This window comes from Lonchura striata, chromosome 8, assembly GCF_046129695.1.
Source record: "Lonchura striata isolate bLonStr1 chromosome 8, bLonStr1.mat, whole genome shotgun sequence".
Taxonomy (NCBI): Eukaryota; Metazoa; Chordata; class Aves; order Passeriformes; family Estrildidae; genus Lonchura; species Lonchura striata.
The window spans coordinates 16,315,724-16,342,933 of NC_134610.1; the positions used below are offsets into that span (position 1 = coordinate 16,315,724).

At 47.0% G+C, this 27,210-nt stretch overlaps 1 protein-coding gene across 1 annotated transcript in view; it reads left to right on the top strand.

The window, feature by feature from the left end:
- Window positions 1–697: 697 nt before the first annotated feature.
- LOC110468366 (unconventional myosin-X) overlaps window positions 698–27,210 on the top strand; it is a 95,197-nt gene continuing 68,684 nt past the window's right edge. The window contains exons 1-5 of the mRNA XM_021526276.3: window positions 698–806; window positions 14,877–14,975; window positions 20,125–20,283; window positions 24,007–24,194; window positions 24,435–24,569. Of these exons, the coding sequence (XP_021381951.1) occupies window positions 786–806; window positions 14,877–14,975; window positions 20,125–20,283; window positions 24,007–24,194; window positions 24,435–24,569 (602 nt within the window). The 5' untranslated portion in view covers window positions 698–785. The remainder of the gene's footprint in view (window positions 807–14,876; window positions 14,976–20,124; window positions 20,284–24,006; window positions 24,195–24,434; window positions 24,570–27,210) is intronic.

A 27,210-nucleotide genomic window follows, 5' to 3' on the forward strand; every position in this document is an offset into this window, starting at 1 on the left:
CAGAACCCTCTCTGTGTTTTAAGTAGTTTAAAACCCTCCCATTATTGACCAAAATAATAATAATAAAAAATGAAAAAACCCTTCTCCCACACCCCTCCATTAGATTTCCTTTCTTTCAGGATAAAGAAATAATTTCTGACAGAAAGAAACACCTTCACAAAGCACTTGTGAACTATGATCTGGCCACACTGTGATCCATGATCGAGTTCTATCTGTGAACTGTCATCTGGAGAAACTTTGCCCAGAGTATTGCTCTTTGCCACCTGTTCCAGACCTCAGAGACATCAATTCGAAGCTCTGTCAGGATTCCTGTTAACGGTTTCTCTGCATCATGCTATGATGGTCTGTTGAAGGAACCCCAAACCCAAAACGTTTGCTATTCTGGATGACATCAGTTGCCCTTACAAAGGTCCGCACTTGCCTCTTGTGGCTGTGTACAGGTTCCCCGTCCCCGCCGCGTGCCCGTGGGTGGCACCGGCCGCTCGGGCCTCCCCCACCCCAGCCCTTCTCTGCATCCTCCTCCCGAGATGCGCGCCTCTTCCTCGCCAGTCTCATCCCGCTCCTAAACACTCCGGCACCGGCACGGCCCCGCCGCTGCCGCAGGAGCCGCACTCCCCGCGGCCCGGGGCGGGCGGAGCGGGGCGGAGCGGGCGGCCCGGCCGCTCCCCGCTGCCCGCGGCCGGCGAGGCGGAGCCAGCGCGGCGCGGGGCCGGGAGCCGTGCCCGCCCGGCCGCGGCGGTGCGCGCTGAGAGCCGGCGGCTGCGCTTCCGCGGGCGGCTCCGCCGATGGACGCCTCTCTGCGCCAGGTGGGCACGGCGGCGGGGCTCGCCCCTGCTCGGGGCTGGGAGAGGCGGGGGCCGGGCGGAGGCCGGCAGGATCGGGTCTCGGGGCGAGACGGGCATCGGGGTGCCGTGCCCCGGGCCGGCAGCGCCCCGGGGCCGTGGGACGCTGCGCTCCCCGTGGGCCGCGCCGCGCCCCCGCTGCCCCCTCACCGAGGCGGTCCCGGTTGCACTTTCTCTGGAGCGATGGGATGCGGAGGGTTTTGTCCCCGAGCGCTCCTCAGCCCGGCGCGGCACCGCGCAGCCCGTGCGAGGGGTTGAAGGAGCTGCGGGAGCCGGAGCCCGACCGATGTGCGGTGTCGGCAATGCCAACCGAGGGCTGCTTGCGGGAGGAGAGGGTTTGTCGCTTGATAGTCATGGCTGCCCAGAGCCGGCTCCTTAATCCTCTGGAACGACTTCAGGGTCCGGAGCCCGCTGCTGCCTGCGTGTGTGTGCCGCAGAGCGGCTGGCTCCGCGGCACCGGGCCGGCGAGCAGGCGGCAGCGGGTTCCCCTGCCCTTCGGCGCCGCTGCCCAGTCACCGTCACGCTGCCGGGCAGAGCGGCTGCCCGAGGCCGTGCCGTACCTGTTAGCCGCGGGCTCTGGTCCCGCCTGCCCTCCCTGGATGAGCACACGGCCGTGCACTGTGCTGCCATGGGGACAGAGTGACTGAGTGCGCGGGGCCAGGTGCTGGGCACAGCCCAGACGCTCCGAAATTCTCTGTGCCGTTTCTCTTGCCTGAGCAAACGCAGGTTTCCAGCTCAGCCTGGTGATGCCTTTGGTTGTGAGGGGCAGGTGGGTGCAAGGCCAGAGCAGCCCATTCTGGACCCATGGGTGACGGTGGGTGCCCGTGGCATTGGCAGTGGCCATGGCATACACTGTGGGGTGACGGGGCCTTCTCGAGGTCTGCGGCTGAGGTCTGAAACCTCCCGTTTGGGACATGACACATCTGCCCCCTCCAGCCCCCAGATGGTTTCCAGGCCATTAACCCCAGTGTCTGGCCTTGCGAGTCACGGGTGCGGTGGGGGAGCCAGCAGCGCTCCGATCAGCCCGTGGTAGCTGGGCTGGAGCAGCTGATGGGCTCGGGCCTGCCCCCTCCCTGGTGAAGCGCTTTCTTTATCAGAACAGATGTTTTCCCAGATCTGGCCCCAGAGAGGAAGGAGTGGCTGCCCCCGGGCTGTGCGGCTGGGGCTGCCCCACAGCATGCGGCAGCATCGCCCAGCATCCTCCAGCCATTAACTGATTAACCTGCTGCTCCTGGAGGTCTGGGTTGTCTGTATCTAATCAGATGAAGGCCAGGGTTTCCCAAAGGGCCATTTCACCACAGCCTTTATGCCCACCCCGCTGTCAGGAGGAACCTCCTGGCCTCTTGCAACGGGAGTAGCTACTGAGGAGCCTGAAGGAACTGATGGAAAGGAGATGCCCAGAGGTGCACGTCTCAGCAAGTAGCACCCATCAGAGAATGGCCTTCTTTGTCCAACTCAACCTGTCCAGGCATGATTCTGCCATTATCTGAAGAAACAGGGATTTCCAGGGAAGGGCTGAGGGGCAGTCCTGGACCCAGAGTCTCTCTGAGAGTCACACCTCACAGACTTAAATCCTGATGAAGCAAGGTTGGCAAGGCTGGAGAACTGGGGTGAATGTGTGCAGGAAAGGATCAGACTTTGCTTTGCAGGAAAGGCAGTGGGGGTGGGAGAGAGGGAATGTGACTTCCCCAAAGCCGGAATGTTTGGCATTTGCTGCACCCCAGCCACTCTTCCTCCTTCTCCATGGGGGGTTCTTGGTGGGAGGGAAAGCCTGAGTAGAAGGGAGTTGCTTCACTTCTTTCTGCAATAGAATACGAGCTTGTCCCAGGGGATGCATGTCATATCTTAGAGTGAATAGCTTAAACCCCAGTGTGCTGTTGGCCTTGCCTTAGCAGGCTCCCATGCTATGGTTGCAGCATTTAGATTATCACACTCAGCTCTTTGATCAGTATCTGGGATTAGGTGGGGATGCCATAGGTCTTCACAGCTCCCCTAGTTCCCCCTTTGGCATGCTGGAGACCAAAATGGCTTTGTGAAGGGCTCAACCCACTTGTCATCCTGGTTCTGCCAAGGAAGTAGTAGTTTTGACCAGCTGTGCCAGTTCAACATTGTGGAAGGGTTTCCCACGTGCTGTGCCATCCTCTGCTTGCAGACTCCAGGGACAGCGAGCTGCTGGGGTGTGTGCTGCTGCTGCTCTTCTCCCACTGTGTCCCAAGTGGGCCAGATTAGAAAACCTACATCCTCAGTGAGTGGTACAGCACAAAGATGTGTGTGTGCCTCTGCCATTGGAGCTCTGCTGTTCAGCATGGCCTAGAGAGGTGATGGATGATGCCTTTGCTCCTGCCGGGTGTGAGTGGAGGAGCCGTGTGTGTGTGCTCTGCCATCTCCTTGCTTGGCTGCTGCAGTGAGTCCTGTGCCCAGGAAGGGAGGAGGGACCCTGGAGGCCTGGGCTGTGGCATGGTGACAGATTATGGTTTCCCTGTGTGTCTGGAGTGTGGGCAGGATGTGGGGTTGACACAGAGGATGTGACTCGCTCTCCAATTCCCCCCTAAGGAACAGGAATGTCATGGACAGGGTTAAAGGACACACTTCTCCCATCCTGTCCTTCTGCACTCCAGTTGGAGTGACCAGTTGGCACGGTCCCATAGTCAGTCTGCACTGAGGAGCAGCATCCAGTGGAGTCCCAGATGCTGCTCTCCCTCTCATATGCCACTGGCCTAGAAATGCTGGCATTTTAAGTGTTAAACAGTTTTCCTCATTGCTCTTGTGGTGAAATCCAGAGCTTTTCATCTGTGTTGTAAAATAAATCCCCTGAAGTTCTTAAGCTTTCTGACACAGGGAGAGAAAGGCGGGGTAATTCTGTGTTCATTTCCTGCATGGCTATGGTGATTGAAATTGTCCTCTCTACAGTTGTCGTCGTCTTCACTTACTATTCCCCATGTTCTCCATCCTTCCCTGGCCACAACCCTTCTTGTCTTTGTGGCCTGGGACATCTGCCATAGGGACAGGGAGAGGATCCATCTCTCCCAGGGAATACATGCAGATCAAGCAGGAGCCTCAGAGTCAAGGCTGTGAAGGAGTATTCAGGCTACTGGAGTTGCCACCATGTGTGCACCTGAGCTGCTTTCTTGGCCACAAACTGAGGTGGGGAGCAAGTATCTCTGCCAGGTTTCTTTTGCTCTGGAGGCTTTGTCCTGACTGATGACTACTTGATGCAAGTGGAAAGTGCCTGACTACTCCACAAAGCCATCAGGGAGTCTACAGAATGTGGTTCTGTACTGGCCACAAGACACTCAACTGAATTTGCTGTGCTTTGGGCATCTAATGGCATGAAGTCATGTGCTTAAACATCTGCTGGCAGGAAACATGGGTAAGGAGAACAACTGAAAGGACTTGACTGTGAATGCACCTTTGCAGAGAGGAGCCTGCCTGATTCATGGGTGCAGCAGGTACAGGACTGTTCTGATTTTTGCAAGTCTCACGTCTCACCAGCTTTGGGCTCTCTGTTGAAGCTGCTTGGATGCATCATCCAGAGACCTGTGTCCCCAGGGAGCACAGGTTATGCTGGGTGGGAATGGTTTGAACATGGCTGGATTAAGTTTCTTAATAGCTTGGTTTGCCCTTCCCATGCTCCCTGCAGTTGGGAGAAGGAGGAGCTCCTGTGAGAGAGTAACATGGCCAGATGTCCAGGAGAATCTATCCAGAGACTCTTGTCTGAGATGAGGGAAATGGTTCAGCTGATGTGGATGATGCTGACCATGAGTGATGGGCTGTCTTTACAGATAGCAATAAGCTGAATGCCCATGTGTTAACAACCATTGTCTTAGGAAAATGCCAGCTTGGAAAGAAAAGGTACTAGAACATAATCTTCAGCAGTGAGGCTGCTCTTTGAAGGAGTATTTTGGCCAAGCCTCTCTCCAAGCTTTGCCATCTTCCCCTCACAACCTCCTCTCAGTCTACTGAGAATATTGTGACCTCTCAGAAAGAGGACCCGTTGGGATTAAGAAGAGACAGAGAAATGCTGACTGCTACATCCATCTTGTGTATGTAATGCTCTCTGTATCAATACCACACAGAGCAACCCCTCTGTGTTTAATTAGCCTGTATAGTGCAGCTGAAGAGAAGTACCACTGTCCTTGAAGATATCCATGCAGCTAGTGTAGCATGGATGTTCCTACACATGGAATTCCTCCATCCAAGCTATGTCTCCTTTAAACCATACAGAGTGATAAAGAGGCAGATATAGGACAAAAGGGTTTGACTGCCCTGTTTTGGAGCAGCAATTGCAAGGAAGAAAGCTCTCGTGCCAAAGGTGACATGAAGAAGTGTCTGGCGGAAGAGAGAGAGTCCTGCTAGCTCCCTCCTTAGGGCATTCATCTGGAGCCAGGCTGCGTGAGCTGCAACCTTGTCAGATCCCATCAGCAGCAAGAGGCTGGGCTGGCACAGGCTCTCAGTGAGAGCCCCCACATGAAGGGAAGCCAGGTTGCCCTGGGCCAGCATGCAGCTGCCCCATTGTGGCCTCCAAAACCACCTTGTTCTGCTCTGGTTTCACTTCTTGCCACACTTACATTTAACATAATGATCACAAATGTTTTGCAATTTCTTTTCCCCATTTTGCTGTAAGGAGAATATGTGAACTGTTTAAATGTGATTAAGGCTAAAACTTGTGAGAGTCTGGATTTTCTGATTATTTTTCAGTTACACTATGCTCTGCAGTTCTGCCTCCTCATTTCTGTCTGAGATCATCCACAGTTCAGCAGTGCTGTAGAGCCAAGTCTCAGGAAAAACACCTATGGAAGGCCTGTTATCAGTTGGCACAGTGCCCAGGGGACTGAAAGGTCCTGTCATACAAGTGCAATAATTATCATAGAACTGGTGGTGGGGCCTCTCATAGATCCAGTCATCAGTGTATTTGATGAGAAGTTGGAAATTAGGGTTAGGACGATGGGGTGTATTAGTGCCGTTTATTCCTGTTACTTGCATTTTGAGCCAATGAAGAAGATTTGGCTGAATCACACTTTCTAGAAGGACTTCTTATTTCTGGAGGATCCCCTGCTTTTTGCAGTTTCTTCAAGTGGTTACACAACCTTGTTTTAAAATAAATCTTACTTCATTTCTAAAGTGTCTGGCAGATCCATTCGTTTTCGGGTCCTACTTTTCTTCTGCTTCATGAGAGTTGCTTTGTCCCAAATAACTTCTCTGCCTGCAAAAAATTATTTTCAGGTACTGAGTTGCCTCTGAGTCGCTGGCAAAGGTGAGCCAGCAGGTAGCAGGGAGGGGTCTCAGTGCTACTGTATGTCGTGTCCTCTCAACAGGGTTGAGTCCATTGAGGATGCAGGGACAGAGATGAGGTTTGCAGCCCATGCTGGGCCACATGCTGCTCTAATCCCCCCACTATCACTGTCTGGGCTAGATAGGTCTCTCCTAGCTCTGGCAAATCTACATAATGACATTAACATCTTCACAAATACTTTTGCACTACAAGGGATCTTTCTGAATAGCAAAAACTACTGAACCTTTTATGTTGTCTCTGGAAGGCTTCTTTGTCACACCTCAAAGCATAAGTAAGCAGTAAACTTCCTTAGTCCTGTTTATACATCCCAGACATGCATCAACTCTTGCTGAACCAAATGTCCTGGGAGTTTCTGCTCAGCAATTTGCAATCCTCTTTGGGTCTGTGACTTTCCAGAAGACATTCCTCTGTTTGAAGTACTCCTTGCATTCTTTCTCTCCTGACATGACCTTTCAGTTTGGCTGTACTTTAATCCTGTTATGTTCTAACAGGGGCCTGTGGAATCCACAATGCTCTGATGGTCACATCCTTGTGGGTACTTATTTATCTACCAGATGTTGGCATCTGTATTGTCAGTATTACTTTAGACTTTAGGTCCTTGATGAGAATACAAAATAGTATTGACCCTGTCACTACAGAGATTTGTTGGAAGCTCCCTCAATTAGTTGTGATTTTCCCTATCCATAACAACAGTTTTGAGTTCCCTTTGCTGCTGTTTGCTCCTCAAGAACTGACTTTTACTGAAATATTGTGTTCTACATGGGCAACGCCATGGGAGTCACTTATGGTCCTGTTTATCTCGTGTGCTTGGATGCAGAGGAGGAAGAAGCCTTTTGGACTAGACTTCTTTCTCCATGTTAACTGGCACTGGACAACGTTAAAGCCAGAGTATCCTTAAGATGGAACAGAAGAGAGCAAAGCCTCTCTCTTTTCCCTGGGGTTCTCAGACTAAGCAACCCATGGTTGCTAGGGATAATCCTGCTATCACTGCTATTTAGACTCTGACTTTTTCATTCTCTTGGAATTTCCTCAGCATTACAAGACTTATAAAAAACTAGTATCAACTGTTGAGAAATTTTATTGGACAGATCTCTGGGAACTCTTGGACTTGTTGATTTTTAAAATGTTTTATGTCCTTTCCGTTTACTGAAAGCACTTCAGCACCACAATGTGATGCAAGATGGGTGTTTTCCAGAGTTGTTTGTTAGAAACTTCTGTAGATCTCCATCATCACAGCACCAACCCTGCCAGAGTTCAGGAAGTGTTTGGACAATATTCTGGAGCACATGGTGTGACTTTTGGGGATAGTGCTGTGCAGGGCCAGGAGTTGGACTTGATAATCTTTCCAGGTTCCCTCCAACTCAGGTTGTTCTGTGATTCTATGATAATTCCCAGTGCTGCTATCCACATTTAGTAGTCAGATGCTGCTACTAGCAGGTCTTTGTATCTAGTGATGTTAGAAAATAGTGAAACATAGACTCTTCTGTCTTTCCTGTCTCCCAGCTTCTTTCTTACATGGGTTGTTTGCCCCATTTTTGCCTACTTCCACTCTTATTTCAAAGTGACCGAGAGTGCATCCCAGCTCAGAGGCACTCCACTTGCTTTCTGAGTGGTATTTGAAGGAAGGACACAGAGGACGAGCAAACACCAGGAAAATGTCTCACATGAAGAGTTTAAAAACCTGAGATTACTTTATTAGTGAAATGACAAATAGGAGGAGACACGGCAAAAGAGCAGAAAATAATGGATGAGACAGAGAAGGTGGATTGAATTCTTCTCTGTGCTTCTACTTCTGACCACAAGAAAAAGGGATTTTCTGCTTCATAGTAATGAGACTGGTTTAAAAGCATACATTTCTGTGTAGTGTGTGAGTAGATGGTAGAACTTCACAGGGCAGGGAAAGTCAAGGATGTGGTAAGATGCAAAGATATATTGGACATAATCCCAAATTATGCATAATAAACATTGCAGAAGAAATACTGTTTCAGGGCTCTTGTCTGAGATTTTTACAAAACATGTGGCACTGGAGCTGCTGAGTGACAGACCACTGCATCCTTGTAGCTTCCTGAGGCCCTGAACTCTATTTTGTGGACCTCGAAGATTTGTCAACTGTCCCTCAGCCCCTGAAGCCATTGTCTGAATTTGAGAGAGGGGGGGAACTGCAAGGAAGCTGCCTCACTATATATTTGGTGGCAAGTGGGAGAGGCTTCTTTGAGAAGCACTGCCCAAGTTAAGAGCAGGGTAGGAAAACCTTTTACTTGCTCAGTTTTGAGCTGCAAGCTGCTCAGGGGAAGTTTTGCTAGGGCCAAGCTGAGCTTTAGCAGATGCCATGCTCTCTCCTTTCTTTCAGGGCTACAGAAGAGATGTAAGAAAGCCAGTGTTGCTGTGAAGTGACAGGGAACACACATCTGTAGATACCCATGTGATTAATGAGCTTAGGGAACAACTTATTTCAATTCAGTTCCTACCTGAAGTTTTAGGCAAGGAAGAGCTTGTAATGAAGGCATGGAAGTGGTGTTTACTTTTATGAACATAATGAAATTCAGTATGCATTTTCAAGACTGGTGAGAATTTCTCAGGTTGCAAACTCTGTAGGACAATTACTTTATCTGAGAAGGAGAGTGAGTCCACTGCCCATGGTGGAATTGTAGGGGGCAGCTCATCTTAAATTGAGCTTGGAGAGAGTGTACAGTGAAGTCCAGAGGTATTCACACCTTTCTGTGTGCCTCCTTTCTGTGCACCTTGTGCTCATGGCAAAGGGCAGCTCTGAAGTAACAGCTGGGGGCTCATTCCCTCCCTTCCCATGACAAGCAGTTTGTGTGGCTCCTGTAGTTTGTAGCTGCTTCTTTGATAAGATTAAGAATTACCTCCACGAACCAGGCATTTCCTGGGAAATATTTGGAGATGTTCTGGTGAGTGAGAAGAGAAACTGTGCAGCAGCCAAACTGGGGGAGGAGACAGGAACAGAACAGATGGGAGGGGGAGGCAAAAGGGGAGTGGGAAGCAGTGCATATACATCAATGACCAAAAGTGACAAAACTGCCCTTAGATAATTTAAAATGCACAAACCTTTTCCTGATACTGTTATCCTGCAAAGCTGCTGGCAGACTGAGGGCTCTTCATTTTAATTAGTGAGGAATGGGGCTGCTAATTGGCAGAAATGGAATGAGTCAGGGGCTCAGTCTAGGCTGCAGCTCTGCAGTAGCTGGACCCATGGCTGCAGTTTGTGCCCAGGTCTGAGCCCTGATGGCTTGCAGGGGTTGCCTGAGCTCAGTGAACTGATGTGTGGGAACTGTGGGACCAGATAGGTGCAATCCAGTCCCTTTTTGCTCTGCAGTGTGTCCTCCTCATGCCGAACAAGAAGTAGACTTTTGTTTCTGTTATCCCTGCTGCTGTTGCAGGTATTGTTCCTCTTGCCAGCTGCTCCATGTTGGCTGCTGCCATCTGAGCTGTTGCTTCTGTCTCTCTTACCTGTGATCTCTGGGATGCCCCTCCCTTCCAGCAGCTGGTCCCAACTTTGCTGATCAGATACAACCCATGGCTTCATTTCAGCCTCCCACCAGAAAAACAGCAAAGTTGCATTCCTTACCATATGGGTCTAGGCTGCCAGGGACTCCCCCTCCCCACCAATCTTACATCCATTAGCTAAGGCTCTTTATATTTGTCCTATCACTTATTCATGATCATCCAAATCAATCTCTTGGAAAGTGCATTTATTGAAACCCGATTCCGGCTTTGTCTGAATTGCGAGGGCCTCTCTAGCCCAGTCTCTGCCTTGTGGTTTGCAACCACAGAGCCCACTGAGGCTGGGAAAAGAGCTGGCTCAGCACTCTGGTGCTAAGAGATTCCTTCCTAAGCCTAGGAGCATATGGAGAAACACAAGGCTTGGATGCCCAATACCCACTGAACAGCCTCAGTGTGCCAGGAGGACAAAGGTAAGTTATGTGTACAGTACTTGTAGTTGGAAACTTGTTGCACCCACAGAGCTTTTTGACTCTCAGTGCAGGGGTGTACATTTTTGAGACATCCCTGCCCCTTGCAGAATGGGTGATTTGGTATAGTTACCTAAATCAAGGAAGGCACTGCAAGAACCTCTTGTAGTTGTGTTTGTAAATAGATCTGGAGGCTAAGACAGTTCAGTTCAAACACAAAGAAACCATTAAAAATATCCTGTACTGGAAAAAGCAGACAACTGTACATTACTTTCACACACTGAAAGGTGTCTTCCAAACAAAACCACTTTTCCTCTCTGAATAATCCCTGGAAAATTGATGCAGCCATTCTGGTTTAGCCCCTCCTGAGCATGTTACTCCTGGCAGTTGTATAGGTTTGTGCACAAGGAGGAATGGGATGTCTAAGTGCACTCAGAGAGAGGCAGCACTGCTGTGTCCTGGAGTTCAGCGAGGCAGCTCATTTTTGCTTGTCCCTGGGAAGAAGCAGTTTCCAGAAGACAAAGGACATCCTGGGAAAACATGAAGATTCAAGAGTAGTCCAGAACACACGAGTAAGGAGAACAGAATAGGAAGACTTGTTTCTGAAGAGTGATACAATTGTGGACTGCTTTCTCATGGTCAGTCCCTGAATGGGTCTCCTGCTGAGCTGGGAGGCCCTGGAGAGGCCAAGGCACCTGCATGTGCAGAGTTTTGTGTCTTGTGCTCTGGAGCTTACTTTGCTGCCTTCAGCAGCTGGTAACTGATGAGGGTGTAGCTGCGGGCTACACTCTGATGCGTGGATGCCTTGCTGCTGGAGTCAGGGCTGTGTGCTGCCTGTCTGCCCATTGCTGCTGCAGTCAGGGCTGTGTGCTGCCTGTCTGCCTCTCTGCCCATTCCCTGGGTGCAGCACACCAGATCTCCCTTATTCTTTCCCTGCTGACACACCATAGTGCATCTCCTGAGATGAGATACAGGCATGTGAGTGCATGTGAGTTCCGGTTTCAGTTACTCTAAAGAAAAAAAAAAAGAAAAAAAAAAAAAAAAAAAAAAAAAAAAAAAAAAAAAAAGACATAGAAGGCCAAGAAATCTGTGGCTTCAATTGAATTTTGATATCATGAATAGCAGGAAATGTTATTTATTTCTGAGTCTAGGATCCAAAGTGCCATGTGTTATTTGAACTGAGAAATGACATCTTAGAGTTTACTGTCCACAATGGACTGCATGATGGTGTGACCATGGGCCAGTACTGATGAAACACTGCTCTCTGTATGCAAGCAACTTTATTTTCTAAATTACAACCCCATGGTACTGGATCACTTTTCAGGATTGTGCTTTGCTGTGCACTTTGTGGCAAGGCAAGTTCATGGGCAGATTGTTACTGAGGCCATAGGAATGAGGATGTTGGTCTCAGAGTATGTTTAATATCTGAGTGACCTGCCCTTGATACAGGAACTGGTACATTACTGTTTTATTCTTCCTTTCAGTTCCTGCTCTTGTTCCCTTTAAAACCAAAGCAACAGACCAGCCTAATAAACTTCTAGTAAAAGAATAATTGGAAGGGAATGAGCTCGTTATATAAGAGGCTCGAGTTAACTGTATGATCAGTATTCAGCCAGCTTTATTTGATGGAAAGTGGTTGCACAAAATCATCACTGCTGTTCCTCCTCTGTCTTTTAAGAGGTTCTCTTAAAATTGGTGATTGTTGCTTCATTTTGTTAAACTGTTTTGTCTGTGGGTGAGGGTGGACCTTCTGTATCCCAGAATGAAAGTTGAAGGATTTTTACTCTTGTCCTAGAAGAGCAGGGTTTTCCCATCATCTGGTGCTTGTGGGAGCTGGGCCCCCCCAGAGCCGGCACAATGATGCTGGGCAGTGCTCAGTCCTACTGACCTTGCTTCTCCTATGGAACTATGGAAGTTAAGTCTTGCTGCCTGGCAGTTTTTGGAAGTTTTCTGATCAATTTAATCTTTTCAACTGATCAATGAGATGTGTGGCACTGGGGGAGAGGGGAGTAAAGTGAGGGTAGTCTCTTTGGTGTCACCATCTGCTCCTGTATTTAGTCAAGGCTCCTTGGGGAATTTCATGTTTAGAGAAAAAGGCTGATGGAAGGAGATGCACTGAAACAAACTCTGCCTTTCAGGAAATGGGGCTATGGCTATGCTGTGCAGAAGTTACAATAATTATTTGCTCTGTGGTTCTTTTTCTGGCTATCTCAGCACAATATTCCTTTTGGAAACACCATAACTGGGTGCAGTTACTCTGCTGTGCAGAGGCAATTGCTGTTATACAAACAGCTACAACATCAGAGTAAACTGAATTAAGTCATTCTGGGCAGCTGAAATATCACAGTGCCTGGGAGATTCAGCATATTGCCTTCTATTCCTTAGCAGCACACAGAAGGACCTGCCATAAATTTGTGTGGTGTTGTACAGAAGAGCTATGTCTCCTTAGAGGAGTATTTGTTAATACTTTTGCACATGGACCTCTGCTGGGAAAGGAGTCTGAATCGGTCTGGACTTTTAGATAATTTCTGTGTGTTGAAGATAGCTGAATGATCCCATTGCCTATCTCTATCTCCCCTTTTCCCTTCTGAGTGGTACCTATTAAATAACAATACTCATGCCCATGGATTGTCTCTTCTGCATCAGATTATCAACTGCCTGTCTCTCCAAGTTAATTTCTGAGCTCAGGGAGCAGCAAGTCTGTGTAAGCTGGAACTCCCTGGTCTTCAGGGGCAGCCTGTGTAGGGTGCTGTGATGGTGGCACACTCCCATACACAGGGTGTGTGTGCTGTGGCACTGGGGCTCAGTGTGGATGGCAGGGTGCAGACTTGTCTTGTGATTAAACTGCACTTGCCTCAGGCTCTCATCTCTGCCATCCTGGGTTGCTGGTGTCTGAAGGCATTGAAATGCATTGTTGGGGATGTTTACACTAAGTGTCTTATAAAAGGCTTTCTTTCATCCCACTGTTTGGAGACACAACCTTCCTGTTTTCTGACTCTTTGCTTTCTGCCATGGTGGTAATAGGAGTCTGGTGAAAGTAGTAAAAAAATCTTTGAACACATGTTGCTGTTTGTATGTTTATGCACACTAGTCAGAATGCAATTTGGGAAATTGATGATTTCTCAAGAGCAATATCTTGCCCAGATGCCTCAGGACACTTTATTTCAAGCATCCAGAGTTTCAGAAAGCCTAAGAGGATGTAACAAATCCTCTGTATAGTTCCTCAAAATTTGTGTGGGATGTACTGTCCATACCAGCTCTCTGGAATCTCAAATCTCAAACATAAGATTCCATTTTTTTCTGTTGCTATTGTTCACTGGCCATGAGGATGATCTTTCAAGACCATCCATGGGCTTAGGTGCTGATCAGATGCAATGGTGCTTTTCGTTCCCTTGGTGAGGGGAGATTAATCTGCTTGATGTGGAAACTCTAGACCAGAGCACAGCAGTAAAGCTAGAATTATATACACATTTTTGATGTCATTAAACCCAGATCTTTTATTGGGAGGACTGGAGGTTGGCCTATAGATGTATCTCCTACAGTAAGGAAAGTCCAGGGTACTTAAGTATCTGGAGTGACTTAAGTAGTTTAAAAAAACCCACCAACACTAAAAGCAAATCATTAAAAATAGAATTAGTGTTTCACATTTTGTATAATGTAATATAGAAACACTATTCAATTTCTTCAAACATATTAAGCCTACAAGCAAAGAGTTAATGGTGCTGATGGGATTAAGAGGGTAGGAAGGTCTTAAAGCTCACGATCAATAATTTAGGGGCATAAAAAAAATTAGGAAGAAAGTCAGTCTATGAATCAATGAAAGACAGAATGGCCCTAATGTTACTCAACAGTTGAGCACTTTGGATTTTTCTCAATATTTATCTAATCAGAGTTCATGCGATGTCTGTGGGAAGACATGGAAGTGATTAGTTTGCAATAACTGAAATGTGGTGTGGCTTCCTGCCTAGCTCTGTAATTGCAGGTCATGCTTGCCCTGATCTGCCTTCATGCTCCTGCTCTTTCCCTTGTACCAGGTCCCACAGGCAGAAGAGGACAATCCAGCAAACTTGCTTTCCCTATTATTTTGGTAGGCAAGCTGAGATCTACCTGTCCTGCAGATCCCTGCCTGTGTGTTACGAGAAATCTGGGTTTGTGCTGAGACTTGTCTTGAGAGACACGGAGAAGTTTAAGATGTTGTAATGTACGTGAAACATCATCTATAAAAACAGATAAAAACATCAGTGCATACACACATCAGACATAAGGACCGTTGTGTATACATCAGTGTATATATACATCAGAGAAACACTCAGGTCATGTCACTTACCAAAGAAAACTCTTGCCAGAGTTTGCAAACAAAGCTCTGTGAAATCCTCTTTGCTGGTGGTTGCTGGAAGCATTTTGACTTACAATGATGCGTGGGTGTATTCTTTACATTGTAAACATGCTTTATTTATATGTTCTATTATTATTATAGCATGACTTTTAATGACCAGTTATTCCAAGTTTTAAAATATTTAGACAGTCAAACTAACTATTCTATGTGTTGGTATCTTTCTATAAAAATTGGTGTTTCTTTACTTTAGTTTCCACATGAAGGTCATTAAAACTGCTTTTTCTTCTGCTCCTGTTACATTAAGAAAAACCAAAACAAATTTCTCTGAAAATGTAAGTAGGACTTAATTAAATATTTTAAGCAGCTGTAGCTTGGAAGTAGCCTCTAAATAGTTCAGCTTCCCCCAGCTTTCCTTGGGTGCAGATCTCACAGGCTCCAGATCTTTCTAATGGGATGTCTTCTGGTTTTTGCAGGGTGCCAGGGTATGGCTGCAGGAGCAGGACCAGCTGCAGCCATGCACTGTTGGCTTCTGTGCCAATGGAAATGTTCTCTTCACCTCAGATTATGGCATGGTAAGTGAAGTTTGCATGAGTGTGTAGCCTATGCCAAGCTGTAAGATGGACTTCCTGGTTTTGCATGACCATCATGTTGAAATTTATAAATGGAAATGCTGCAGTTGTCTCTGAAACTGACCTGTTACACCAAAGATGTAACAAATGTTAAAAAGAGAAGATTGCTCTTCTTGTTCTCTTCATTTCTCTGCCTACCTCACTTTTCTTGGTTTCCCTTGTGCCATCTTTGAAGGAGTTGCATTAACAGCCTAACAAAATCATTATACTGGTTAAATGCTCCTGGAAGGAGGCAGCTCCAATAACCAAGCAGCCCTTCCTGCCAAGCTGTGCCATCTCAGGGTGCTTGGGCTCACCACCTGCTGCTTCAGCAGCTTTTGCTGTCAGCCCTTTGGGCCAGGGGCACGTGGCAGTGGGCTCCCTGTGCCAGTCAGTGTGTAGAGGCAGCAGAGGTGCACAGCTCAGCAAGGCAGCCAAGCTCCCCTGAGAGCAGAGCTCTCCAACAATGATAAGAACAAGATTATTTCCTGCCTGATTTCCAGCCCTGTGCTGCATATGGTTCCCTGGTACTGCAGCACTCACGGAATAATATTGGTAGGAAGGGACCTCTGGGGATCATCCAAGTCCTCAGTGAGTCAGCTCACCTGGCTGACCCTGGGAAAGCTTTCCACAGCCTTCAGGGAGGTTCCTGGTGAGTCAGACTGGTGCCTGGGCTGGGAGGAGGATGGGGAAATGGGCAGGACTGTGCCCTTCAGCAGTGAGCAATTACACCTGCTCAGCTGTTCTGGTGAATGGGCCCTGCAGGTGGCTGCTTTGTTACAGAAAAATGGACAGGTTTTCTTCAGCCTCTTACCTGCCAAACAAAGGAGGGCACAAGGGAAAGGGGATTTAGAACTCTGGTTTGTCAGTAGTAGGACCGTCGTGTTTTTCAGTCTTGCCTTAAAAGATTTGAAGTCACCATTCTTTTATAAAGAGCCTGATTTGTTTCTCAGAGATGGAAATTCCCCAAGTAAACACAGATTTTTTTAATGTGGTTACTGTAGTCTCTTACACCCCTTCTTGAGGAGCTGACTTGTATGGGTGTGCTGGGCATGCTGGATATCACTAACACATTTTAAGGGATCATGAGTAATGCAGCAGCCTCCAGAGGGACAAAAAACGGTGAATACTTCTGTGACTTTCCCAGTTCTGTCTCTTCTGACATGCTGCTGTGGCCTTGTAAAATCTTTAAAACCCATCTGGCACCTCTGAAAGGACACCAGAAATCCTACTTTAGAGCTGTCTGTGTGGGTGCACTCACTTCCAGCCTGTGCCCTGTATGCTGGAGAAGATGCTCAGAATATGCTCAGGATAATGATCTGGGGCTTACAGGTGTGGGAAAAAAAAAAAAAAAAAAAAAAAAAGCTGGGTTTGGGTTTTTTCCTTCCATGAAATACGAAACCACTAGGCTGGAGGAGCATGTGCTTTATGCTTATGGAGTAAAAGCTCCTGGTGATCATTAAAGGGCTTTCTTTATTCAGTGCCACCCACAAGAGCTGTCCTGTGTGCTTCCCTCATCTGCCACATTCATTGCTTCATACCTATAGGAGGGACTGGCAGAGCTGCCCTGGGTGGGAACTCTGATAAATATCTTCACTTTGGGTTGGATGGGGCAGTTGATCCCTCTGATTTTTAGGACCCCCAGATGTAGTGTCCTCATGTTTGTTGTGGCCCAGTTCTTGCAGCTCTGAGGTAAGAAATCCAGTCATGATTCAAAACTTTTGACATTTGTTTTCACTTCCTTAAAAACACCTCAAGCAATAAATCCTTGAGAAATGCTACTTCCTGGGAGGAAAGGAGGAGCTTTGCTTATGAAACACAAAATTGGAAACCACGATCCAGACAAAACAGCCAAATGCTTTCTGGATAAATATAACTTGGATGCCAGGTGGGAGCTTTGCTTATGTGCTCAGGATGGCACTAATGGATGGAATTGAGTTTGAAAAGGAATAATTTCTCCCTTGCTGAGCCTGGTGAGCTGCACTGGCAAGCCTCATCTTGGCTTGTTTGCTGCCCAGATTTTGCTTTATTCCTGACCATTGCAGGGCGTTGGAGAGCATCATGGTCATGCTGCCCTCACTTTGGGCTAAATCTGAGGCAAATTGAGTTTATCACTGGTGAGAAAGTAGAAATCTTTGGCTGTGGGGTGCCTGTTAGACTGAAAGCTGATTATTTTCCTTTCCAAAAATAAACATCGGATTATTAACTCTGATAACTTCATTTTTTATATACTAGTTTGTTAAAAAATAAATGTTCTGGCAGCAACTTTGCTAAGAGATCAGTTTGCCCGAGTTCTTACTTATTTCAGGAAAAATAAGCTATCGTATTCAGCTCAGTAGTGCTGAACATCAGCCTGGCATCTTCCTGGAACAGGATGATGGGAGAGGATCTTTGAAATTGCTCTCCTGGCAGATTGCTGGAAGCGTCCAGGGGTGAGCAGTGGGGTAACAAAAGCTTCCTTACTGGGACTCTGGGGGTGGAGCATGATCCTGTTTGTGTCTCAGACCTCTGAGCTCCTTGAAGAAAGTCACTTTGACAGTCTTGGGACATGTGCCTGTGTCCAGGAGCATGGATGATCCTTGCAGCCTGTTGGTGATGCAGAGACTGGAAAAGCTACCCTCTTCCCTGGAGGGCAGAGAACAAATGAAAAGCTTTCTTCCAGTGCCAGGGAAGACCTGAAAACTCTCCCACATGTCACAAGTGTCTTCCAGAGGCACAGAGCCATCACCTCCCAAACCTCAGTGGGGTTGGAGGCCCCAATTGAGTGGCTCAAGGCAGATGTGACAGGTGATTTTCTAAGCCCTACTAATAATTTACTTGTGTATTTAGCACCCCTGTTCCTCTTCAGGGTTCCATTTTCTCCCATGTTGTCTACAAGAACAAGGAAATGAGCTCTGACCCATCACTTTTCATGCATAGAAGCCTCTGGGCACAGGTACTGCCAGCTGCCTGATATCTTTTAGGACACTTGTCCACTCAGCTTTTTGTCTAAATGTTTTCTTAATGTTTCTCTTCTGGCCCAAATGGCTGCAAGTGCTGACAGAGCAGTAGTAAATGAGTAAGTACCAGGCAGATATAAGGGAAGATCACGTCATACTGTTTTTTACTTGTCCTTTTCCAAATTTTGTTTAAGTCAACAGACAAGAGAGAGCCAGGGTCATTTGCTGCCTCCTGGTTTGAAAGTGCTGTAATGATTTTTTTCCTGACAGTCCGGTTCATGTTGTGCATCTGCAGCTTGTACTCTCTCCTGAATTTAATTGTCACATTCTCCCTTTCTGTTCCTTCAGTTTTCTTGTGAAAGTGCTTGAAGTCTCTGCCCTGAAGAAGAAAAAAAAAGCCTTTTTTTTTTTTTTTTTTTTTTTTTTTTTTTTAGGGTCATGCTTACAGAGTAGGGGTCCTTCTGCTGGCTGTCAGACCTCTCTGACATGCAGGAGCAGAAATGGTGTGGAGAGACCTGGAGAGAGCCTCTTTGCTGGATTGAGCTTTGTTTGACACTGATCATGAACTGTGTATTTTTGAAAGCCTCCTGGCTGGTGAAAGAAGTGGGCTGTGAAGGAGTCTGTCAGTGGAGAGACCGAGTAGTACTTTCCACACAGGTGTGACTGGTCAGAAATGGGGCAAACACACCTGAGGGACTGAGCCAGCTTCTCCTCCCCATCTCCCTCCTGGAACAGAGCTGCTCTTGTGGTTGTGCATCATGGTGATCTTGTAAGAGATGCTGTGCTGGGTTGCTGCTGCCCTGCACGGCGGGGTGCAGGCTCAGAGCCCTGAAGGGTGAGCACCTGCAGTGTGCTGCAGCTGCGAGCGCCCTGCAAGGGACTCGCAGGGTGCCTCGCTGGAGGGGGCTGGGTGACCTCATTCTGTCTGCAGCTGCAGGGACAGCCTCTCCCCAGCACTGACAGCAGCCTGAGCACTCCAAGGAGGTGGGCAGGAGAAACCAGTTAGAGCAAGGCTACAGATCAGAGTTGGTTCTCTAGGGAGCCCATCGGTTTCTTGCTGGCACTCAGGAGGGCTGACAAGCAGGGATGGAAATGAGGTAGAGACCAGAGTCCCAGGAGAGGAGGAAAAGCACGAGATTCTTTGGAGGGGTTACTGTGGAGACCAGTTTCCTTCTCCAGGATGCCTATATGAAGTCTCCCATCTGTCTCTCTTTGGGTCTTACCATCTAGCACAGCTTTGGATGCTGGGTGGGAAATGGCACATGGCTGAATCCAAGAGTGGGAAGCAACTGAAATAACTTGCGTGAAATGCCAGCATCGTGCTTGAGGAGGAGGAAAGGAGGGCTGGGATGTGCATGTGGTGGAGGGGAACAGTCACATAATCTCAGCTGTGTTGAAAGGGGGTGAAGGAGACAGCCTGATAACTGAAGAGTGGGTTATTGAGGAGGAGAAAGCTCTGGCAGGAGGAAGGATGCAGCAATTGAGGCAAGATGAGTGCAACTGCACAGAGATGAGTACTTCCAGAGCAATGATAGAAGTTAATAGGTGTCACTGTACAAATATTTTGAAAGCTGTATCATACACATACGTGTCATCACACAGAGAGAATGTCACTGCTCTATTTGGCTTCTCATGTGCTTTGATTTCTTTTGCTCTTGAGATGACAAACTCTTCCAGATGCTCTCTGACTGCTTCTATGGAGAGTGCAGGGCCAAACTTGGAACGTGAATTAGCTTTTTCTCTACTTCCCCATGGTCAGAGACATGATCTCACCTGTGTTTTTTGTGAAAGACTGTTCCTGGTCTCTTGGGAGCAGCTGCCATCATTATTCACAGTCATGACTGCAGTATGTAATACCTATCTAGCCTAGGAGCTGGAGGCTGGTACTTTGCTCCTATTAAGAGGAAATTCAGTAACCTTGTGTTGATTTGTCCCCATCACTAGTGAGAGATTGGCTGTGGAGCAAAAGAAGGGAGTATGTTGTATAGTTTCTGGCCAGAGGGCTCAAATATATAGAACAGGAAGGGCAGGGTGAATGTAAAAGTAGGGAGCAGATCTGTGTTTTATTCACTTCCTTTTCCAGTGTCAAAATATAAAATTGCACATTTCTAATAGGAAATCAGACCATGTGCCCAGGTGTCATTAGCTTATTTGTCCTTCTTCCCTTCTTCCAGGTGTTCCAGTACCCCAAGGCCACCCTTTCCAGAGAAAAGGTCTTACCCATGCACCAGACCAGCGTAGATGGGGTAGAAGACATGTCCATGCTGGGAGATCTGCATGAAGCTGCCATCCTGCTTAACCTCCACCAGCGCTACCAGCAGGGTAACATCTATGTAAGTGCTCATGGTTTCTGTTTAGCTTCAGGGCTGCCACTTTGCATGTGAAGTACTGATGTTATCCTTGTCTCTTGAGGATAGGAATTGGAGGGGATTTCCTGCCTTGCCAGCTCCATCATCCTTGTGAGATCCTACCCTTTTCAGAGGGGTGTCTTTGCCTCTGTGGAGGAACTTCCAAAACATGAATGCTCACCTCTGAGCTTCATGGCAGTTGTGCAGCTCTGTGTCCTCTGTGAACATCCATGTCAATGTGCCATTTACATTTCCCAGGTTCCCCATTATGGCTGTTCCATGTTTTATAAGGCCAAGCAGACTGAAAAGTGCAACATATGGCATTGCTGAGTATCCCTCCTGATCCAGACAAAGATACTGCCTAACAAAAATAGAAATGCAAACCTGTTGCCTAACTCTTCTGCTTTTACATGCAGCTGTGCCTTTTTTTTGTTGTTGTTGTTGTTGTTTTTTTGTTTGTTTTTTTTTGTTTTTTTTGATTACTCTGCTCTCCTTGCGCAGATGAATGAATACTCATAGCATGTCCTGATTTCCCTCTCAGAAGGGAGACAAGTGGTAGGAAAGGGACTTGTGAGGAAAAGCACATGTGGGACAAGACAACCCTGAACTGCTGGGATGGCAGTGCTCTGCTAAGACGTGGAGAGAACAAGGAAGATAGATTACAAAGACTGTCTTACTTTGCTTGTCCATGCAATGTGCACAGAGACTTTGCAGAATATGACAGAAAAAATGTAAATCTGTCTGTGTTGCATAGCAACTGTTATCAAGGCAACCAAACCATATGTACCTGTATTCCAGTAAATTATCAGTAAAGTGACCCTGTTTCTGAACCATCTCCTGCACTGGATGCAGAGGAGACTTTAAATTATCTTTTTTTTTCTCTCTTTTTCTGTAGGCACCTTTGACTGTCTGGTAACACAGCCTTGTGACCCTGTGACAGTACCCATGTGCACACACTATTTTGATGGTCCATATCCTTGCTGCCCTCTTGTCCTGTGTTTGACACATGTTATGTGTTTGTCCAGCTTTTGACCCATTTGGGCATATTCCTCCTGTTCTTCTTCCTCACACCTTAAAATGCGTTGCAGGATACTCTTTTCAGTCTGTGCCTTGTACCAGAAATGCCACAACACTGGCAGTGTCATAGCAGCTGTACCTCTTCAAGCCTTTCAGCTAGCTCTGATGTGGCATTCCTGCTCTTTTTCAGCATTAGTTCTGTGTCTTCTCCATCTGTGCATAAAGGTGTTAAAGTTTAACATCTTTACAGCTCGTTTTTTGCCTTTGCATAGTGCATGACTCTCAGATGTGCATCTTGGGCCTGAAATTTTTGGAGATGTGTGAAGGGGCCTGACCTCTGTAACATGCTTAGCACTGGGAAGAACTCCTCAGTGTAGGATTATTAGCCCTACCATGAGCTCCTAAAGGGGATCCTTTCTGATCAGGGAGTGTAGGTAGCAGTGTATCTAGACTGGTCTGGCACCCATAATTAATTTACTACAATAGCAATATTGACAAGCTCATCAGTACCTTTTGTTTTCCAGATAAATACTGTTTGAGCTCTACCCAGCTGTTGAAGGAAATTATGTGAGCACAGCAACATTTTGCATCTTCCCTCTTCATTCTTACAACTCCTTTATTGCTTATAAAAGTAGACCCAACATAATGTGAGTGATGTAGAAATGAGCCAGGGGCTGTACTGCCACATTTCATGCTGTCCTTAGCAAAGCCATGCCTAACCATCTAAGTAGGATCTATTGTCCTGAGAAGTAGACTTGCCACATGTGGCTTGTCCTGCTCTGGAGAGTTCTTTTGTGGCAATTATTTTGCTGATAGAGTAGCTGCTATGTACATAGTCTTACTGCTATTAAAAATTATGGACAGAAATTGTCTATAAGGGAATGCATGTGATGAGCAGACTGCAACTGGGTGATGGAAAATTTTTCTAGGAACACCTTTGAAACACCTTTGAACACATCTCTTTGAAAGAGATGGCTGTACTGGAAGAAGTTCTGGAAAGGACCTTCCAGAAGTTCTCTGGAGATGAGCTCTGTTCCTAGTGAAACTACAAAGGAAAATGCAAACTGAAACATCTGAGAAGAAGAGATGCTGTAAAGGTCTGGGAGAAGAGTTAGAATGGATATTTCTGTCTTGTAGTCTCTGGACAATGCCTGTTCCTCAGCTGCTTGTACAATGCTTTTTCCCAATTCATGTTTTGACACTCAGTGCTTTCCCCTCTCTCTCTCTCTCTCCCCACCTCTCTGGCCAAAGATCATCTGCTTGCTTATTGCTTTCATTACCAATTAATTATTTTTCTGCCCACAAAGGTCCCTGTCAGAGGGTTCTCAGGACTCAATCCATTATAGTGTGTTTATAGTGATAATGCAATTTGGTCTAGGTGATTTCTGCCCCCCCCCCCTCCAACCCCCAATGATCTCTGAGTGCTGCTTTAATATGAGTTTTAAATATTAAATGAGTTTTAAATATTTTGGTGACTACAGCATCTTATCAGTCCAGCTTCTGGCTTCAAAGCTTGGCATTGCTATAGCCTCAGATTTCATTTGGCCTGATGAGTTTCTGTGTCACCATGTGTTTAATTTACAGCTTCTCCAGTAGATACATTCAAATGCTTTTATATCTGATGGGTGACTTGTAGTTAGTTCATGGTTTGGAAATAGTGCTAGATGTTGTCCCTGACCACAAAGCTTGGCACCTCCTGCAGCAATCTAAGTGTTTATTCAGTCGTATCTGCTAAGAATGGGTATTCCTTGAGTAGAGCAGTCCAAGATGTCCCTGTGAGAGAGGCCATCACACCAGCAGCATGGATGTTGACCATATTACAAAGCCATCATTAAGAGAGAGGTGGCACCATTGCTCTGAACTGCAGCTCTGAGAATAACTGGATTTGAGCTGGTTGGCTGAACCGAAAAAGTCATGCCCCAAAAAGCAATATTAATTTCCTTTTCACTGCACAAAACTATACATTTGAAATTCAATGTTGTCATCTGGGTATTTTATTTTAAATCTTGATACCTCTTTTTTTTGGACTGTGAGATTTTCAAAATAAATATTTTCAAAATAAAATATTTAGAAAATATAGAAATGTTTTGACTTGAAATTCAGAGCTTTATCTTCAGCTGTCAATTTTGGTTTGGTTTGCCAATTATTTAAGCTGCACCAAACAGCATTTTTCCAGCAGAAGAAAAATAATATGCTTTAGTGTTCTTTGCACATGTGTGTAGTGTGTGTGTATTTGTATTCCAACTCTCTTAAGGAGGTTCTTGAACCCTGCCAAGCCCCCTTTGCTTAGGACTGTGGATAGGGGCATTGAAGTGTCTCCTGACACTCTTTCAGTCCTGGCTCTACTGGATATCACTACTTAGCTTCAAACACAGTGCAAAGTAGCTGGGTATGAAGGTGGCTTCATGTTTTTTAAGTTGTGTAAGCTTAATTTAACAAGGACAAGAGGATAAGAATGTTATGTTGTAAAGCAGCAAACTTCAGAGTGTGCAATCCATACCCAGCTGTACAGCTCCTTCTCCGGGGTTTGACATCTTTGCCAAACTGTGCAGCTCTCTGCTGAAGCCCAGTGTCCTTATTTAGGCTTTCTCCTTCACCATGACTTATTTCAGGGTCTGGCTTTGTCGTGACTTTTTGTTTTCCCCAGGAGCTTGCTTCATTTCCTTTCTGTGTTTTGTTTTTTCCCCGTAGACAAACATTGGTTCCATCTTGGCATCAGTAAACCCCTACAAACCCATCCCAGGTCTGTACGGTGTGGATGCCATAGAGCTGTACAGACAGCACCGCCTGGGTGAGCTGCCTCCCCATATCTTCGCCACCGCTAACGAGTGCTACTGCTGCTTGTGGAAGCGTCATGACAGCCAGTGTGTTCTGATAAGGTTAGAAATGGAGAACCAGCACTCCATGGCTGCATCACACGCCTTGCTCCTGCTGTTCCATTTGCATTGACATCTGCCTGAATACCCATACCACCCTCCCTGCCTTTGCCTGATCCCTGCTTGTCACAGCGGAGATGTCACATGTTTATTCCTAGAGATCCCTTCTGTACTACGGGTAGGATGGTCATCAACTCTTTCTGTCCTGAATTTGTGAATGAAATGTATATTTTTTCTTAACAGTGGAGAAAGTGGAGCTGGAAAGACTGAGAGCACCAAGTTGCTCCTGAAATTTCTGTCAGCCATGAGCCAGACCTCCCTTGGGGCCCCTCTGTCTGAGAAGAGCACTCACGTGGAGGAAGCCATCCTGGAAAGCAGGTACAGTCAGCCTCATGGGCACCCAGAGTGCTGGGTCAGCCTGCCTTTGGGGGACCCTGCCTTTGGGGGCCCTGCCTTTGGGGGGGCCCTGCCTTCTGGGCAGGGATGGAGCCAGACTGGGTAGAGAGGATCACAGAACCGAATGGTGTCACACAGGGAAACGTGAAGATTGCTGTCTTGCCAGGATGCCTCCCCGTGCCTGCTCTCCCAGCTGTCTGTGGATGGATTAGGCTTCTTTCCAACAGCAATGTGGGATGTGTCTCCTAAGCTGGAGAATTCATGCTCTAGCTCTTGACTGTAGCTGTCCTCACAGTGGGTCTCTGTCATACTCCGGCTCCTGGTTTCCTCCATGAGCCCCTGCTTTCCCCCGGCCTCCCTGTGTTTCAGGCTGCTGGTCTGTCTTTTCCTCAGGAGTCCCATGGGCAACCTGGCAGCACTCCTGCTGTCATGGCAAGTGATTTAATGGAGAATCGTCCATGGGAGCTGGCACCAGGGAACAAGCACTGCCCATCTAAACCCTGATGAGGCATCAGGCAGGCATGGCACCTGAATCAAATGTGTTTGAGAGAGGAGCTGGCAGCAATGAGGGAATGGAGAGACATTTCAGGACATCTTTATGCCAGAAGAGGTCCTACACCCCTGAGGGACCATGACCCACAGGTGACCTATGCTGGAACAGAGAGATGAAGGCAAGAAGTATCTGGAAAATCTGAAGAAGCGAAGTGTGGCTGAGGAAAACTAGTAAGAGGCAAAGAGCAGCAGAAAATAAGGAACCAGAGAATGACAGAGAGCAGTCCTGAGTGTGACCCCAGGCTCCTGTGCTGCTACGTTGGGGGAAATTTTGAGGGAGTGGATGTAACCTGAGGTATAAAAGAAAGCTGAGGCTAAGAAATGGAGGACAGTAGGTGTTTGACTTCAGGTAAGCCTGGGGAAGAGACAGGAAAGATACATCTGTTTTGTTGTTTGTGTCCTTGTTTTCCTTAATACCTGAATTATATTAAACAAATTACATTAAAATTTCCCAGACTGTCTTGCTTGTGGCTGAAGGACCTTGCTGGCAGTCCTGCTTTTTGGTACTGTCAAGGTTGAGGCTGCAGATTAGTCCCAGATGGAGCCTGTGATAGTTGCAGAAACCTCCAGAGGTCCTTATAAAGCAGAGCAGCCTTGAGCAGAAGGGCTGCTGCCCTTGGACCTGGTGTTCCAGAGACTGTTGCTGGATGATTTATCCTTTGCAGGTGTGCAGGTCTTAGCAGGCATGGAGGCAAATTGGAAAAAGCTCTGAAGAGGAGTATAGTCATGACTCAAGATCTGCAAAATCTGCTTTAAGGCAAGCGGCTTAGAAGGCTCAAGTATTCTTAGCAGTTAAGTGATAACTTGACAGTGATCCAGAGGGCTTATGATGCTGGGTAGGTGATTCCTGAGACTGTAAGATGCCACAGCTGTCAGTTGGAGTGAAGAAAAAGATCACAACCTGTTCCATGTACATCTCTAGTGCTACATGAACTATTGCAATATGAGTGCAAGAGAATCTGATTTGTCACCTTTGCTCTGAAGACAAGAAGCTGAAGGCCTGGCCCAGACCCAGAAGCTGCTGCTGCTCCTGTGGACCCTACCTCATGTGTTGGAGTTCAGCTGCACTTGCTCTGACAGTGGCTCTCCTCAGGTTCACTTATGGTGGATTTTCACACTTGCAGACCAGCACATACCAAGAAACAATGCTGGATTCTTTCTCCATTTCAGATAGCATCACAAACAAAGTGTTCATCAACCTTTTATAATTTGCTTGTGTTAGAACTTCCATGCTTGGTATATTTCTCACAAATCAGGCTCTCAAAATTCCTTTGGCACTGCTGATTTTCTCTCTTTTCCTTCTTGAAAATATCCATCAGTTTGTTAAAAATTCTGCCAGCTTCCAGTTTTTTTTCTTGCTTGCTTCACGCTGAAGCTCCCTTCTCCATGTTGGGTGCCACTGCTGACAGTATAACCACCCTTCCTGCTATTCATCCCCCAAGTCTTCAAATCTTTTTGTCTTCAATTGTGCATCTGATCCTGAACTGTGTATGGTGCAGTATTTCTGAACTCCAGACTTCACTTTCTGCCGCCCTGCTGAAACTGGTTCCCATTATTTTGAATGCTGGAGTGCATCCTACCCACATCCAGCGAGCAGCCAGGATCACCTTCCTGATGTGCTGCTCCGCCTTGCAGTTCACTTCTGCCTCAGGTGCCATGCTGTGATGTGCTGCTGGCACAGGCCATTTGCTCAGCCCCCTGCCCTCATTCCTGGCTGAACCAGCTCATCCCACCTTCTGCCTTGCAACTGCTCAGACATCCTTCTGCTTATTTCCCCCCGCAAATCTGAAAGACTTAATACTCGTGTGTGAGCCCATTGCCAAACTGAGATATTTCCTTGTGTTTTTCTTATATAATTTAACATGATTGAGAGCCACAAAGATTGGCTAGCTGGCTCCTCACTCTCACTGCATCTGTGGTGGTCATATAACATAACCCTGTCCTCCCTTTTCCTGTCTGTCCCCATTACTTTTGCTGATTCATGGCAGTGATGTGCTTAGGGGGATATTTCTGTGCAATGTCCTGATTTACATACTTGTTTCAGAGGTGTGGGTCTTGGAGTTCAAATTCT